Below are 18,035 nucleotides of genomic sequence, written 5' to 3'. Positions count from 1 at the left end.
AACTGAGGACATTTCTTTTAAATCTCTATTTTAAGTTTTATTTTTCTTTGCTGGACTTGATGATGAATGTCTTTAATTCCAGCACTTGGGAGGCAGGGGCAAGTAGATCCTTTGTGAGTTCAAGGCCAGCCTAACCTACATGGTGAGTTTCAGGTCAGGCAGAGGTACATATTAAGACATTCCTTCAATTTTTTTCTTGTAATAATGTATCAAATAGGACTTCAGCTTCCTGGTGAGTGGTAGTGAGCTCATCCCATTCCTGATCTATTTGTGTGTGCGTGTGCGCGCACAGTCAGAGGATAACTCACAAGATTTGGTTCTCTTCTCCCGAGATGTGGGTCTCAGATATCAAAGGTCAGACTCAACAGAAGGAACCTTTTCCTGCTGAGCCATCTCACTGGGCCCAAGGTGCACTTTGTCTATCTTTACTTAATTTTTACTTTTGCCTGCTTGTGTATTTGCACACCCTATACCTGCAGGGCCCCTAGAGACCAGAAGAGGGTGTTGGATCCCTAGAACTGTAGTTACAAAGCATTGTGAGCTGCCATGTGGACACTGAGAATCAAACCTGAGTCCTCTTAACCACTGAGCCACCTCTCCAGCAACCAAGACAGACTTCTAAAGATGACATTTGTTACAAATCTTGATGGGTACCATTTTTATCCTATTTAGGAATTCCCTTCTATTTGTTCTCTATTAAGGGTTTTTAAAAATTGAAAACCCTTAACCAGGAGAGGTGGTGCATGCCTGTAATCCCAGCACTCAGGGAAGCAGAGGCAAGCAGATCTCTGTGAGTTCAAGAAACCCTGTCTCAAAAAACAAACAGACAAAACACTAAAACCCCCCAAACAAAAACAAAACCGAAACCCTTTATCCCCATCCCCTTTTTTTCTGGTGCTGGGATTCAAACCTAAGGCTTTGACTAAGCTAGGCAAGAGCTCTTCCGCTGAGCTACATCGTTATCTTCATTTTTAAAATGTAAGATCAAGTAGAATTTGATTGAATGTTGAAAGTTTACTAAGATGCTTAGACTTTCCTTTTCCATGTGGAATGTGATATATGAATAAATTTTCCATGTTGGTCTAGTCTTTCAAACTTGGGATAATCTCTGCTTGATCCTATTGTGTGCTTAGGTTAAATTTGACTATATAGGGTTTCAATAGTGTCATAAACAAGTGTGTTTCTCACTTTTAAAAGGTAGCCTTGACATGGGCAATGTCAGGACCCTAGGCTCTTTCTCGTTTATTGCTCTTCCACCTTCATTTATTACTTTATATCTAAAAAAGTCTAGTTCAAAAATTATGCTTTCTGCATCTGTATTCTTAGCAGTTGGAAGGAGGGTGGGAGGAGGAGGATAGAGTCTTCTTCTATAAAAGACTTCCTGAAAATTACAGCACTTTCACTTACATCATATTTGCTGTAACCACATCTCATGGGGGGTACCTAGCTGCAAGAGAAGCTATGAAGTACAATCTATAAAACAGGAAGTGGTGTGCAAGACACGAAGTGTACCGCTAACAATCGGGGCTTTTTCGGGTGAAGACAAAACCAAAAATGGCTATATGGAGCCCTAGCCGTTTTAAAAACCAGCCCTGTTGTATTATTTTTTAAAAAACGAAATCTTTGACTAGTTATTGCTTGAAGATTTTTTACTTATGTGTTCATAAATAATATTGGCCCATAATTTTTTTAGACATGATCTGTTGTAGCACAGGTTGCTCTTGAACTTTGGTCTGTTTTGCCTCTATCTCTCAAGGGCTAGGTGTGTGCCACCATGCTTGTGCCGTAATTTTTTTTCAGTTGCTATTCAGTTTAGATATCAAGTTCATTCTAGACTTCTAACATGAGTTTCATAGCTTTCTCTGTGTGTTCTTAGAAACAGTTTTATAAAGCAACGTGATCTCATCCTTAATGGTTAGCAAAGGTTGCCCATAAAAACTTTCTAGTATATTTTGGGGGATTGGAGAAGTTTTTAAACTATCTTTAGTTTATTAACCTAGTCTGGTTTTTATTTTTATTTTTCTTCTTGAGTCAGTCTTTATAAACCACTGTATAAAAATAAACAATCTACAAAATTTTTGGCTCAATATATTCTCTCTCATGCTATTATAATGCTATAAACGTTCATTCTTTCTCCATGTTGTTATTTATTTATTTGCATTCCTAACACCCTGTTGCTTTAGTTACTGTTCTATTGCTGTGAAGAGACACCATGACCATGGCAGCTTCTAAAGTAAGGCATTTAGTTGTGGACTTGTTTACAGTTTCAGAGGGTTAGTCTATGAGCATGACAGGAACCATGGTGGCAGGCAGGTATGCCAGCCTGCATGGTGCTGAAGTGGTAGCTGAGAGCCTTACATCTTGATCCGAAGGCAGCAGGAAGAAAGACAGCCAGACTCTGCCTGGTGTGGACTTTGGAATTTCAAAGCCCACCCCTGGTGCCACACCTCCTCCAACAGGCCACACTTGTTTCAACAAGACCACACCTCCTAATCCTCCCAAAACAGTTCCACTGACTGGGTACCAAGTATTCAAACATAGGAGCGTATGTGGGGCATTCTCATTTAAACTACCAAACATGTATTTATATGTGACTTCTCTTTCTTGTATTTTTAACATTTAAACATATTTTTACTAGTTTTTTGAACTTGGCCTTTTAATTTTAGCGAGTATTTCCTACTTTTTAATAAATGCTGAGAGAGAGGGACAGAGGCAGACAAGTAGTGAGGGAGGGAGACAGACTCAAGTAATCCCAGCTGCCCTTGAACTGCTTGTGTAGCCAAGGATAATCTTGAGCCCTTCTGACTCCACTTCCCAAGTGCTGGGATTGCTGGCACATGCCACTATGCCTAGCTTTTAATGTGTGCTTTCAGGGCTCTAAAACCCCATCTAATTATACTGTTATTGTTCCATCGTCTAAGTTTTCAAATTTAGTATTTGAAAACACTAAATTTACATTGCTCGGTTCTAAATAGCTTATAACTTTCATCATAATTTATTTTTTTTCCTTTCCTTCCCTCCTCCTCTCTCTCTCTCTCTCTCTCTCTCTCTCTCCTTCTCTTCTTTCTTTCTTATTTGAGACAGGGTTTCTTGGTGTAGCCCTGGCTGTCCTGAAACTCTGTAGATCAGGTTGGCTTTGAGCTCACAGAGATCCACCTGGCTCTGCCTTCCAAAATGCTGGGATTAAAGGTGCATGCCACCACCACCCAGCCCATAATTTTTATTTTAACCTGTGTATTAGTTAGAAGAGGTTTGTTATCTTTTTTACTTTCTGAATGTATTTTTTAGAGGGAGCATATGTTCTCATTATTAATTTCTTAATTTGTTACATGTGGCCACAGTAGTGGCCTTTCACGCTTTGGGCTGTTTTCTTTTAAACATTTCAAATTTTCATTTTGTCTTTTATTTTATGTATATGGGTGTTTTGCCTCCATGTGTATCTGTGGCCTCTGTGGAGGCCAGAAAGGGGGGGGGGCTGAACCCATGGGAGTTATAGATGGATGTGAACTGCCCTGCGGGTGCAAGAAAATTAAATCTGGATCTTCTGGAAGAGCAGTCAGTGCTCTTCAATGCTGAGCCATATCCCCAGCCCAGTTTCTTAGACTACCGAGACATTCTCCATCATGCATGCATACATAGACTAGATGTGTATTTTTGTATATGTTATGTATCTTACATGTGAATAGACTTAAGAATTGTAACTTCCAGATGCTTATCTTCCATTTTCTTGCTATGTTTAATTCACAAGTTCAGACAGAGAGGTGTGTAAAAATATCTCACACAGGCTGTGGGCATGGCAGCAATCTGGAACCGAGGCCGGACAGATCTGTGAGCCAGAGGCCATCTTGGTTTACATAGCCAGATCTAGGTTACCCAGGGCTACATAGTGTGACCCTGCCTCAAATGAAAGAAAAAAAAAAAAAAAGATTCATAGAAGTACTCCAGGAATTTGAAGCCAGCCTAGAAAACATGGTGAGACCTGTGTTGAAAAAGAAAGTGGGGTTGGAGAGATGGCTCGAACATTAAGAGCACTGGCCGCTCTTCTAAAGGTCCTGAGTTCAATTCCAACCACATGGTGGCTCATAACCACCTATGATAAGATCTGGTGCCCTCTTCTGGTCTGCAGGCACACCTGCAGGCAGAATACTGTATAAATAATAAATAAAATACAATCTTAAAAAAAAAAAGGCGGGGTCAGGGGGAGGCAGAGAAAGGTGGGTTTCTGTGAGTTTGAGGCCATGCTAGTCTTCACAGCAAGGATCAGGCCATCTAGGGTAACACAGGGAGACAGTGTCCCAAAACAAGATGTCTCTCAGCTTTTTCTGGTAGCACAATTAGTCGGTAGTTCCCTGTGGACTTAAACAAGAGCCTTAGAATGCTTTATTTCATGGAGGTTTTCTTGGAGGAGGCCGTTCTGAGGCAGGGTTAATCTCAAACACACGGTGATCCTCCTGCCTCAACCTCCTATCTGCTGGGCTTATAGGCATGCTCACCACACCAGCTTAATTCCCTCTTCCTAGCCTGTGTGTATGCTTATGTAGCGTTTTGATTATACCTCTTCAAAGGGCTCTGCTAAATCAGCCGTTACGCTCTTTGTGGTCTAATAGTGTACATTTACAAACATGTCTGAATGGCTTGCGGGTTCAGTCTGTTGCTGCCCACTCCTTCCTCGGGTGCCCCATTTCCTCCTCTCTGGGGTACTACTTGAGCTTTAGACCAATTTGAAAGTTAATATCTCAGCTTGAAGTTTCTGTGTTTCCCTGGTAGAACGCACTGTAACCCCACATCCCCATACAAAACAGCTTTCATGTTCTGATTTCCCAGCATCCTCCTTCCAGGCTGCCTTCCTGAAACACCGGCATGAGATTTTCTTTAGTCTACATTTATAAACAAAGCTGACCTCCTTGGCTCTTGGCTTTACACAGGCAATCTCCTTCCAGCTCCCCACAGGGCATACGTTCGGGGTCTCTCCTCTCTCCCTCCCTCAGCATTCCCTTCCAGCCTTCAGCATATGTCTGGCCCCATCCTCCTGTGGTTTACTTGGCTTGGAGAGCGGCTATCCGCTCGCTATTCAGGTTTTAAGTCTGCTTTTTGTTTCTGGAACCCGAAGCTGTCTCCCATTTCCCAAGCCTGGCATGGGAGCAGAAACACCTTTCTGATTTTATTTTATTCAGCTCTTCTAGGTGTTTGGTTGTGGGTGGGTGCTTCCTACATTCCGTCTTCCGTATTGATCGGTCATGTTCATGAGGGTGAGAGCAGCCAACAGGGGGAGAAGCGGATCAAATGGAAAAGCAGTTTGAAGGGAAAGGGAAGCCAGGCCAGGGCAGACTGACAGGGAATATGGTGAGGTCTTGATGGTGGAGGTGGGGGAGGGAGATGGTGAATCTCTGGGACCGGTGATAACACAGTGACAGGTGGGGACAGGTGGGGACAGGCAAATCTGGCCCATCTCTCTGGCCAGCTTTCTCTGCTTGTCTGCTGAAGGCACCCTTTGTTATACACCTCCACAGCTCTTGCCATCGCTTCTGTCCCTGGGACTTTAATTCTGACTCACCCACACGCTAAGCCCCAACTGGTACCTAGAGGTGAGCCATGGAGTCCAGCGGCCTTGCTCGGCAAACTTCCAGGCCTCCCTCCACCCGATGCCATCCATTTCTCCGGATTCTTAGCTTTTTTTTCTTTTTTTCTTGATAGTCTGTACTTTGGTTTTTAAAAGTGCTGGGCAGAGAAAGTGAGAAGACTGCCTGCTACTCAATCTCCAATCGCAGCCAGACCCCTGCCCCTCAAAGCTTAGCCTCAGGATCACCCGAGACTCTTACAGAAAACAGAATTAGGTGGTCCTGCTGCACCTGTCTTCCCAGACCAAGCTCCTTGAACCACAGTCAAAGAATACAGCATATGCAGAAAAGCTATTCTTGGGACCCAGGAGACCAGAAAGGGTGATCTTGTTGTTTTTGTTGGTCTTGATAAATATCTCATGTAGTCCAGACTGACCTCAGAATATCCTGTATCCAAGCACTGGGGCAGCAGAGGCAGGCAGATCTCTTCTAATCAAGACTGGTATATCATTGTGCTTTGCCTATATTAACCACACACAGCCTGTTACATTCTCTTGTCCTTTATCCAGCTGGTCCCTCTAAACTGTCTCCATTTTGATTTCATGGCATATATATCCATATGTGTATGTAACATATACATATGTATTTTTAAATCATGTTCCACATGTGAAAGAATGTGGGATTTCTTTTTCCTTCCTTTCTTCCTTCCTTCCTTCCTTCCTTCCTTCCTTCCTTCCTTCCTTCCTTCTCTGTCTTTCTTTCTTTCTTTCTTTCTTTCTTTCTTTCTTTCTTTCTTTCTTTCTTTCTTTCTTTCTCTTTCTTTCCTTCCTTCCTTCCTCCCTCCCTCCCTTCTTTCCTTCCTTCCTTCCTTCCTTCCTTCCTTCCTTCCTTCCTTCCTTCCTCCCTTCCTTCCTTTCTTTCTTTCTTTTTCTCTCTCTCTCTCTCTTTCTTTCTTTTCTTTCTTTCCCTAGACAAGGTTTCTCTGTGTAACCTTTGCTGTCCTGGAACTCAATTTGTACACATGTGAAAGAATGTGGGATTTCTTTTTCCTTCCTTCCTCCCTTCCTTCCTTCTTTCCTTCCTCCCTCCCTCCCTCCCTCTCTCTCTTTCTCTCTCTCTCTCTCTTTCTTTCTTTCTTTCTTTCTTTCTCTTTCTTTCCTTCTTTCCTTCCTTCCTTCCTCCCTCCCTCCTTTCTTTCCTTCCTTGAACTCACAGATCTGCCTACCTCTGCCTTTGCTGGGATTAAAGGTATGTGCCATCACACCTAGCTTGAAATATTTCTTTTATCTCTACTACCCTTGTTCCCTTATCTTTCTTTAAAACTCTTCCTTCCCCGACATAGTCTCCCTTCCACTTTTATCACACACACACACTCACCTAAGAAAACTGGGCTATTTCTCAAGTCTGACTTATTTTGCTTAACATGCTGATGTCCACCTCCCTTCTTCACGGCTGCCTAGAGAGGTTCTTAACTGACCCTGTGACATCCAAGTGTGGCTTGATGGACCCCGGCTTGAAGTCTTGGCTGCTGTCTCAGAGATGAGCCACTGCAGGGACTGGTGCACTGACATGTCTCTCCCTGCTCCCCTGCCCACTCCTCTCCCACCCCCGCCATCCTGCTGCCAAACACTCCTGGCAAAACCCTTGCCAATTTGTGGGTACTGAATGTTCCTTGGACACTGTGTCTCTTGGGGTAATCCAATTTCTGCCCAGAGAGCCACAGAGAGGACAAACTCCCTGAAGTAGCCATGATGATGATTTCCAGGCCTACCAGGAACTCAGTCATTGTCACCAGGAAGAACTGGAGGAGGGTGGGTGTGATGCAGCCTGGTTAAAGGGCCAGGAGAAAAATATGACACATTGTTCAGTGTGAGAGGTACATCTCAGCGGAAGCCAGCTCTTACCTGGTGCTTACAGCTGTTGGAGACCCAGCAATGACTCGCAAATCTAAAACCAAGTAGGGATGTAAGTTCTGGACTTCAAGACCTAGAAAATTCGTGTTATTTTAGGATTAGGCTTGGGTATGAGTTACAGAAAACCCATGGGTGACAGTGACTTAAATAAGGCAGAAGTTGCTTTCTTGCTTGCTTAGGTATCCAAAGGGCTGGTTGGTGTCCCACAGGGTCAGAGCCCAGGCTTTCTCCTGTATTCTCCTTTCTCCACATGGTAGTTAATGTTCTAAAGTAGTTAGGGGCTTGTGGTCTTGTCATTGAGCCTACATTCTAGTCACTGTGGAGGAGGAAGAGAAAAAAAAGGTTATAATCTTTCTCTTTTTTTCACATTTAGTCTGTGTGTGTGTAAGTTAGAGGACAACTTGTGGGGGTCGTTTCTCTCCTTCTCCTAAATGGCTCAGAGATTAAAATGCTATGGTGCAGGGTTATTTTATTTTATTTATTTTATTTTATTACCCATCGAGCCACCTGGCTGGCATATACCCTACTTTTAATAACACTTGCATTATTGTGGCTTTGTACACGCCAGGCAAGTTCTCTCCCACCAAACTGCAGGCCCAGCCCAACACTTTCTTTCAAAGGAAGAGTGCTCTCTGGAAGCTGTGCATAACAGTTCGGCTTACATCCCATGGGCTAGAACTTTGAAGCCTAGTTCTACCTAGTCATAAGGGACATTGGGAAGTGAATTATTATCCCAAGCGGCCACCTGTCCAGCTTAAAATCACAGGATCCTGTTACTGAGGAAGAAGGGGAAAATAGATGTGGGGATAATTAGTACTCCCCGCCACCCTTGCAACGATCAACCACCCAGCCAACGTCGATGTTTGAGGAACTGCTCTATTTAGCGAGAGAGACGGATATGCAAATAACGGACTCCGGTGCCATGTGATGGGGAGGATAAAGGAGGTTTTGTTCCCGAGTGCTGCGGGAGAACAGATGGAAATGATCAACAGCAATCAGAATAATTAATGACTACAATGCCCGAGCCGGGGCCCGCAGTGCTACACTGGGCTATTGTGTTTGGCCAGCCCCTTTTCTTGGCGGCGGCGAGAGCCACAAACTTTCCTACTTCTCCACAATAGCCCGCACAATGGCAGGCCAGGTGCTGGCCCTTCTCCCCATACATTATCTCCCAGCACCCTGGACCTGGCACTGCTGTCATTTTACTTAAAAGATGACGAAAGCAGGCACGAGCCATCCAGCTGGCTTTGGAGTCTGGCTCCAGAAAAACCCAGATTTAACCCCTCCACTCTGCTGACACCCCAAAACAGCTCATTCTCCCTTTTCCCTTGACCCTCATGAATCCCCAGAAGGTAGCCCCCCTCACCCTGCCACCATGCACTCCATTGTGACGACCGAGGCCATCTTCCGGGACCTTGGTCCACTTCTATACCAGTTCCTCATTTGCTTGTACCTCTTCCCTCTCCTTAGCCATCAGCCCAGCCTGCGCAACCGATTGCTGCTCTCTTCCTATATATAGTGAGGCCCGGGGTGGGGCTCAGTGACCCGAGGTGGCCTCTGCATGGATTGGGTTGTTGTCCCATCTCAGGAAATCACTTTTCTTTTCTCATCAGCAAGTAGGGATGATGCTGACAGCCTGAAGCTAGGGACTCTAGGGTATTAGTCGAGGTAGGTGGTTAATTTAGCACACCCTAAGCGCTCAGAGAGTGTAACTGCTGTCCCAGCCTCCACTTGGACTGTGTCTCTGGCGTCCATCAAATTCCCTTCACATGTTGTGTTTGTTTCCCATCCCCGCCACGACAGGTGATGTAAATGCGCGCGCATGCGCGCGCACACACACACACACGCGCGCACACACACTTGTACATTTCTTCTGGGGCTCAGAAGTTGTTACTGAATTTACTTGGGCTAACATCAAAGTGCTGGCAAGATGATGTCCCTTATGGAGGTTCAAAGAAGAAGCCATTTTGTCACCTTTTCCTGCTTATTTTCCTTTTCATTTTTTGTGACGTTGGAGATTGAGCACAGGGCCTCGTGTGTGTGTGTGTGTGTGTGTGTGTGTGCTAGGAAGCAGTCATCCACTGAGCCGAACATCCAGACCTCCACGCTGCTCTTCTCTCGTAGCCGTTATAAAGTACCTGATGAAAGCAACTTAAGAAAGGAAGTTCTTTTCTCTGTGGTTAGGGGACACGATCCTTCACGGTGGGAAAAGCACTATAGTAGGACCTGGGGTGGCTGGTCACATCGCATCCACAGTCAGGAAGCCGAGAGATGAACTCCCAGCATGACAAGACGCTGAGCAGGCTTTCCGTTTGCTTAGGATGGCTCTGTTCCCCCTCGGTGAACTGTCTCCAGCCGTGTCCTCACCGACACAGCCCGGGAGTGTGCTTTCCCGGTGAGTCTGAAACCCAGCCAGGTTGACTATTAAGGTGGCCCACCAAATCTGGATGAGTCTTGGGATCCTGAACTTGGATCAAAGTCCCCTTTGCCATGGAAGGTAGCATATTTACGGGACCAAGAAAGAGACCTCTTTGGGCACCATTTCTTCACCTCTCCCCCTCGGGTCCCCCCCTCCCTCCACGATATGGCTGTGGAGAGCTACACAGAGCAAGCCTCTCCTCCTTTGACGGGCATTCCCCTTTCTTTCTCCTGCTTGCTTCTCAAGACACCATCTTTGATGAGCCTTGGCCAGCCTTGCATTCTCAAGCAGCTGCTTACTCTCGTTGGCTGCTTGGGCCTCCTTGAGGCTTTCCCCTCCTCTTTCTGCCTTTACATACTCATCCTGGCTTAATTTTTTTATATTTCAAAATTACATTTATCTGTGTATAGTTATGCACATGTATACATTCGTGTGCATGTATGTGCACCTGTGTGCACCATGGCATATGTGTGCATGTCAGAGGACAACTAGAAGTAGTTGATTGTGGGTCCTGTGGCTTGAGCTCAGGTTATAAGGCTTGGCAGAAAGTGCTTTCAGCTATTGAGCCATCTCAATTCCCTTTTCTCCTGGCTTCCCCACTGCTCCATCCTCTCTGGTTTCATTCATGCCATGTATTGTACTGTCTCCACCCACCTGTGAAATATCCGCAGTTCCTTGGGGGTTTAGGTACTTGGCCTAGCGCTTTTTTTTTTTTTTTTAATTGTGATCTTGTCCCACACCAGTGGCCGACTCCTGCCCATCCTGTGCTCTTACGACTCTTGCCTGGCAGGGAGAGTGAGGACCAAACTTCCCTGAGCCTAGTGGCTCCTCAGCTCCGCCAAGCCTTCCTTGGGATACACGCATTGAGACAGCTCCCTGAGGAGGGGACGTAGAACCGTGAAGCCTGGTACACTTTGTGTTTCTGCCCAAGAGGGTGTGGAATCCGATGAGTGGCATCCTCCCGGGACTCCCCAGAGGTCGGATGGAGGCATCAGACCAATGGAGCCCAAGGGCAGAGTGTGTTTAATGGGGAGTGACTTGACAGAGGCAATGGAAGAAAACTTTACTTTGGGTCCGAGTTCCAAGGAGTGCAGGCTGTCACGGGGTGGGGGGCAGGCTGTTTGCTTTTTGGCAGATTGGGGAGCAGAGAGCCCAGGCCTGTGTCAGAAAAATAGAATAACAGAATAGACAGCCCTCGAGGCCCGCCCTGCAGTGAGACCTGCTACTTGGGTTCCAGGTCTCAGGGCTTCCACAACCCCCCCAAGCATTGTCAACAGCTAGGGGGCCAGTTGGTCAAACACATGAGCCTGTGGGGGTCGTGTGGGACCTAAAACTCTTACAGCAGGGAAACAAGTTGGGATGGTACCGATTCAGAAATGTAGGCCTTGGGGAAAGCACTGGTGACCTCCGGGTGTTTGTAGTCGCTGGAGCTTGGAAGGGACCGCGGGCCAATGGAGTTCAGAGGCACACACATGCACAGGGAACCCAAGCGTGTTCTGAGAGTGCAGTTAGACACATGTGGCTGTCACCAGAGAGAGAGACTAATTAATCAAAATAGTGGGGTCACTTTAAACGTAGGAAGACTGTTGACGGGGACAATTGGGGGACAGTCAGGGGACTCATTGATGAAGAGGGGCTTGAGCAGAGAGTTGTCAGGGTGTGAGGATGAGAGATGCTGTCTCAGGGGTTGGAGGCCAGGATGCACTCCATCTAGGGGTCTAGGAGAATGTAGAGAGGAAGCTGAAGATGTGCGAGCAGCCATCGGATAGGGCATTCAGGTCAGGGCTCACGTGAGAAGGGGTTTGAGCAGGGCAATGGCTTAGAAGAGCTCACTCTTAGGAATATTATGCCGGTCTTGGGGTAGATGGAGCAGGAATTGCTGGGCTCCAGATCTTAACATCCACAAGATATGATTTTAGACAAGGACTACCTCGCCAATTATTGCTCCAATCCAATTGGGACATTGCTCAATTAACTATGGTTTTTAATGTGTGTGCATATGTATGTGTATTTCTTATTCATGTGCATTTATATACAATACATATTTAATCAGACTATTTGTTGATGTTTGAGATAGGGTCTCACTGTGTAGCCCTGGCTGGCCTGGGACTCACAGAGACCTGCTTGCTTCTGCCTCCTGAGTGCTGGGATCACGAGTGTGAGCCAACGCACGGGGCTACACCGCTGTTACACGAAACCTCACACGTTATTAGATAGCCTGAATGGGGAGCCTCCCTAAGGCACACAGTGACAAAGGTGGCATTAGAACTCAGGTGTGCTTCCCAGCCCAGGGCTTTCCCTTCACTTTCACTATATTGAGTGAGTGCAGACATATCTGAGAGGAGGATGGTCCAGTAGTCAAGGTGAATGGCTCCCGGGGCAGATACCAAGGTGAAGGGCATGTGGGAGGAAACGAAATATGTTCTTTCTCCTTTCTCTGGGTGGGGGTGGGGACATGGGGCTCGTTGGAGACTGCACATGAGCGCATCTCTCTTCCCTGAGTCCTGCAGCATCCTTCTGGGCCTCGTTTCTATGGCAACAGGCTCCCAGCAGGCAGCCTGCCAGCTGGAAGGAAGCAGGCAGGCAGGCTTGGAGAGAAGGCCTGGGCCACAGGAGGAAGGTTGAAGTTGCCGGGGTGGGGGGGGTGGGGGTCCACAGTAGGGAGAGTCTCCTGGGAAGCTGGACAGGCCCCTAGAGATGTCGCATAAGACCATCTTCTCTTTTGACCCCGAGGAGGTGGAGGTAGATCAGGACCCGTGGGCCTTTGCTTTGAGGTTATTGAATTCCCAGACTACTTCAACTTCCGTTCATCTTTGCTGCATCACCCCCTCCCCGCCCCTGACTCTTACTTCTTAAAAGTATTGTCTGGCCTCAACCTCTCGCTTCATAGGGCTGATTGACTTCTTTACAGAAAAGAGCCCCTACTCTGAACTCAGAGAGGGGAAAAATGAACAAGGCCAATTGACTTTCTGTTTTGCATAGGATTTGCATATAATTAACTCAAAGACAAGAAATTTCCAGGCCCTGTGTCATTCCTGCCAACAACTTAATTCAGCTCCACTGGCTCTGGCAGACTGTCTGGCAAGGCTTTGGGCTGAGCCATCGGGTCCCCAGGGGTGAAGCCTTCCCTGCTGTACGCCCCCTCCATCTCAAGCTACTCCCGGGCATTTCTTCCTTTGGCTGGTGCTGCAGCGAGTACAGCCCTGGGTCCAAATCTTGGCTCTGTCACTCCGAAGCTGGATGACCTGGGACCCCTTTGGAGCCCATTAACTCATTTCTCTGTAGGCCTGGGACACACTGTACAGCCAGTGTAAACCAGCAGAGGCGGGCCTTTTCTAGAATACTCAAATGCAAGCTGGGCGTGGGCACTCAACACCTGTAATACCGCTAATTCTCAATTCCCATAATACTCGGGACGCCGAAGCAGGAGGATTACTTTGTGAGAGAAGCCTGGGGATCCATTGTGAGTTCCAGGTCAATCTGGGTACCGAGGGAGACTTTGTCTCAAAACAACAAGCCATAAACAAACAAAAGAAATAATAAAATGTTTCTGGATGCTTTGGTCAAGAGCTAGCACAGCTCGGCACAGCTCGGGGCTCCACAGCTGCCTTCAATAAGTCATTCTCTGCTTTGCTTGGTGTGATCCAGCATCTCCTCGGGTAGTTAAGTATTTTGACTGTCACTGCTGTTTAGTGTCAGTGTAACAGGTAGGTATATTCAGTACCTACGGCTGCAAGGATGAATTGATTTCGAGCTTGAGGAACGGTGTTTTGTGGGTTCCTTATCACCTTTTCTTTTGGCTTGGGGTTGGGGTGAGGGTGGTGACCTGGGGTGACCCAAGCAGGAGCAGAGAGGACAGGCATCTCCCTCCACAGGCGGGCGAGGTTCAAGCGCTCCAACAGCGTGACAGCCGGTGTGCAGGCGGACCTGGAGCTGGAGGGCCTGGCTGGCCTGGCCACGGTGGCCACAGAAGACAAGGCCCTGCAGTTCGGACGCTCCTTCCAGAGACACGCCTCTGAGCCTCAGCCTGGGCCCCGGGCCCCCACCTACTCAGTCTTCCGTACGGTCCACACACAGGGCCAGTGGGCCTACCGTGAGGGCTACCCACTGCCGTATGAGCCGCCGGCCACCGATGGGTCGCCTGGCCCTACCCCTGTTCCCGCCCCTGGCCCTGGGTCTGGCCGCCGTGATTCTTGGATGGAGCGTGGGTCACGGAGCCTCCCCGACTCAGGCCGCACGTCCCCCTGCCCACGAGACGGCGAGTGGTTCATCAAGATGCTGCGGGCAGAGGTGGAGAAACTGGAACACTGGTGCCAGCAGATGGAGCGTGAGGCGGAGGACTATGAGCTGCCGGAGGAGAGTGAGTGCATTGCCACGCACGCACGCACGCACGCACGCACGCACGGACGCACGGACGCACGGGAGAGGGTATCATAGTGGTGGTCCCTGGCTGCAATATACCGGCGGGTCCTTCCCTTATCTCTCCGGTGTTCCTTCGGTGCTGGACCTTGAGGTTCCTACTGCCAACAGGGCATGCTAGGAGCTCCCGGAAGGGGACATCTGTAGAGGCCAGGGCTAGGACTCTGGAGGATCATGACCAGGCAAAAGCCTGGGTTTTCTAGTAGGTGGCTACCAGTCTGAATCACTAACACCTGTACAGATCTGGACAAATGTACGGATCCAGTGTGAGCCTGGTGGTGAGGCCGGGAGCACATGACGTTCTGTTTTGAGCTGTTCAGAAGGGCTCTCCCAGGGGATGCTGGAATTCCTCGGTGAGAGGAGGAGGGTTTTAACCTTGTCAGAGGAGGCAGTTCAAGCGAGAAGGAGTCTGAGGAAGAAATGGAGGGCCAGCATGGCAGATAGCTGTGTCACAGAGGCTATGCTCCTTCCAGTCTGAGGAGGGCCACAGGCTTCCCCCAGAATCCCCACGTTGACGGGATAGTGAGCAGGAAGGAAGGTCAGCTTCAAGTCCCTGGGATGAATTAACCGTTCCTAACCAACCAAGGAGGCACGTACTGATTGGTAAGAGAATTTGGCCAGTGAACGATCTTTGGGCTGGTGCTCTGGCCAAGGCTGGAGGGCTAGACAAGGGACACAGATGGGAGGAAGGATACAGGAGGACAGGTAAACGCAGGCTGTACGAAAGAAGGAGAAGGAAGTATTTGAGGAGGATGAAGTCTTGTTGGGGTGGTTGGATAGGAGCTGTTGTCAGCAAGTTCGAAGACAGGATGGGAGAGGGGCTGGAGGAGATAGATAGTACAGTAACCGGGAGGGAGCCTTTCAACCTTGGGGGGGAGGGGCTTGGGAAAGAGGGGTCTCATCCCCCACCCCCTTGGGCCTCCTTCTGTTCTTCAGTCCTGGAGAAGATTCGCAGTGCCGTGGGCAGTACACAGCTTCTCCTGTCTCAGAAGGTTCAGCAGTTCTTCAGGCTGTGTCAGCAGAGCTTGGTAAGTGTCTGTGAGGGGAGAGGGAGGTGAGGATCTGACAGGAGACCCAGCGTGACTGAGAGGTGGGGCCAGGTCTGTGGGCTCGGAGGGGTGGACCGTGTGTAGCCCGAGACAGTCCATCTCGTGCGGCCCAGAGCAACCAAAGTGTCGGACACGATTTGTCTGGAGTATTGGGCCTTGAGGTTGAGTGTGGCGTTTGTGCCCCGGGTACAAGAGACCTGGGATAGTTCCTGTTCCCCCATTCCTCAACCCATTCCTCTAGACTGAGCTTCCTATCAGTGAGACTGGGCGTGGCTTTCCCCGAGCCTTCCCTGACCGGCTGCCTCCCCTGTGTGTCCCACCATGGCAGGACCCCACTGCGTTCCCTGTGCCCACCTTCCAGGATCTGGCGGGTTTCTGGGACCTCCTGCAGCTCTCCATTGAGGACGTGACCCTCAAGTTCCTGGAGCTACAACAACTCAAGGCCAACAGCTGGAAACTCCTGGAGCCTAAGGTGTGTCTGTGGGCGCCACGCTGTGGAATTCCCCTTCTCAGAAAGGGGTGTGTTTGGTGTGGAGAAGTCACAGGGGAACGGACCCACGGGCGGCAAGAAGAGTTTTCGACGTAACAGCCACGCTCGCCTCCGTTGTCCTGTGCTTGGCTGTAGCTGTTCACAGGATCGCTGCCTTAGCCACCGCTGGCAGTGTGGGGAGTAGAGCTAGCTTTATTTGTAAGGTCGTTTTCAGCCTTCTCCTTGTTAGACTTAGGTCTGGGATGGGTGTCGGAGGTGAGACTGGGCAGGCCCCTGGAACCCCCGACAACGCTCCCCGTAACCCCTCAGCCTGCACGCAGGTCTAGCCGCTGAGAACATCGCCACCAGGGGGCGCGCGAGCTCGCCCTTCTTTGGAGACCTGTGCAAGGGCTTTGACCTTGTGGAAAGTCGCGCACCCGCAGCCTGGGGTCCCCGGCACCCGTGGCCAATCCCGGGCGCTGTCCCGCCGAGGGACGCACGAATTCCATCCCTCGGGGAGCTCTCACGGGGGTGGGGCGGGGCGCGAGTAGGGACGCTGCGGTGGCCGGTCCCCGCCACCCGGCTCAGCCCAGCGCTCTCCCGACAGGAGGAGAAGAAGGTCCCTCCGCCGATACCAAAGAAGCCCTCGCGGGGGCGAGGCGTGCCGGTGAAGGAGCGCTCCCTGGACTCCGTGGACCGGCAGCGGCAGGAAGCGCGCAAGCGGCTCCTGGCGGCCAAGCGGGCCGCCTCGTTCCGCCACAGTTCGGCTACCGAGAGCGCGGACAGCATCGAGATCTACATCCCCGAGGCCCAGACCAGGCTGTGACCCGCCCGGGCCGTCCAGCCCGGCCCGGGCCCGCGGTTTTCTACCCGTACTGTACACCCAGCGTCGAGGTCACTGTGAACGCGGGCTGCTCCGTGCGCCCGCCCTGCCGGCACCGCACGCCCCGGCTCTTGCCCGCCGCGCTTTCGTGGGTTTTTTACCTTCCTGATCCCACGCAAAGGCGCCCGGGCTAGGCTAGGGGCCGTGCCTCTCCGCCCTGCGCCCCTCACTCGGAACTCCCATCTTCCTGGTCCGACGCTTTGACCCCACCTTTTCTCCCCACGGGCACCATCTCTGCCATTATTTTACCCACCACGGGCCAGGCCGGGCCGGGTCCCCCATCTGGGCTCTGCGTCCCCCCCAAACCCCGCGGGGCTGGGCTTCGTGGGGATCAAGCTTCGTGGCTTTTTATGAAGAATCCCGAACCCCGCCTAGGAGCCCGCCCGACCTTCCCAGGGCTCCACTCTCAGCCTCCGCCCTCAGGGCCCAGGGACCACAGTGGCTGGACCAACCCAGGACCAGGGCGCCTGGGCCTCTTCCCTTTCCCACATCTGGGGAGGGGAGACAGGGGCTTTCCCTCACCACACCTGTGGCTGTTCCTACATCCCTTTGAGTATCCCAGGAAAAAATAAAACCGCAGAACTGCACCGGAGCCAGCTCTCTCCAGAAGAAGCCACCCGGGGGTGGGAGGGTCGGATAAGGTGGGAGAGAAAGAGAAGGGGCCAGGGGCTTAAGAACTCTTGGCTTGGGGACCACAGGGGTTGCCTGAGCCCTTTAGGGGAAGACCTTGCTGGGAGAAAGGGGATTTTGGCGGTCACAGGAAGGACTTGCGCCTTCTGGGAGGGGTCCTGCTGGAGTGTAAAGGGGAGGAAACGAACCCGTTCGCCCCTCATTCAATCCAGGTCCCTTTGCCTCTCAGCCCTTCCAGAAAGGGAAGTCCTACATTCAGAGCTTGGCACACAGGACATGTCTAAATGAGCATAGGTGGGGTAGGTGGGTGGGTGAGGGTGGTTATTGTTAGAAATCACTGAATGCAGTATGCTTTCCACGGAGCACAGGCAAGTGCTCTTCCTTGCTCAAGTGTAATCCAGTCAGCAGCAGCAGCGAACTCCAGATTTTGTGCTGCCGTTTTCGCCGACGCCTCCTGTGGGGTGGACAGTTTGCAGGACTTCTAATGGACAGAACTTTCCTGAGAAACTCAAGTTCGGAGGCATGGCTAGTTTTTCTGAATGCCTCCTGAGGGTCTGCCGAGGGATTGGGGCCTCACAGGGGGCTGAAGCCCAGGGTGAGTGGGCTCTCCAGAGTCACAGAGCTAGAAGTAGCGGGCCCCACTGGGTATGATGTCAGTGCATGACACTTTTAGGTCTGCGGTGTTCCCAATTCAG

The 18,035-nt window shown here is 50.0% G+C and overlaps 1 protein-coding gene across 1 annotated transcript in view; it reads left to right on the top strand.

The window, feature by feature from the left end:
• Positions 1 to 17,302, top strand: part of Dlgap3 (DLG associated protein 3) — a 60,965-nt gene extending 43,663 nt beyond the window's left edge. Inside the window, exons 9-12 of the mRNA XM_021644802.2 lie at positions 13,766 to 14,250; positions 15,246 to 15,337; positions 15,687 to 15,830; positions 16,435 to 17,302. Of these exons, the coding sequence (XP_021500477.1) occupies positions 13,766 to 14,250; positions 15,246 to 15,337; positions 15,687 to 15,830; positions 16,435 to 16,653 (940 nt within the window). The 3' untranslated portion in view covers positions 16,654 to 17,302. The remainder of the gene's footprint in view (positions 1 to 13,765; positions 14,251 to 15,245; positions 15,338 to 15,686; positions 15,831 to 16,434) is intronic.
• Positions 17,303 to 18,035: the final 733 nt, after the last annotated feature.

Source organism: Meriones unguiculatus, chromosome 3 (genome assembly GCF_030254825.1).
Source record: "Meriones unguiculatus strain TT.TT164.6M chromosome 3, Bangor_MerUng_6.1, whole genome shotgun sequence".
Classification (NCBI taxonomy): domain Eukaryota; kingdom Metazoa; phylum Chordata; class Mammalia; order Rodentia; family Muridae; genus Meriones; species Meriones unguiculatus.
Note: the sequence above shows the minus strand (reverse complement) of the source record. Positions and strands in the feature narration are given on the sequence as shown.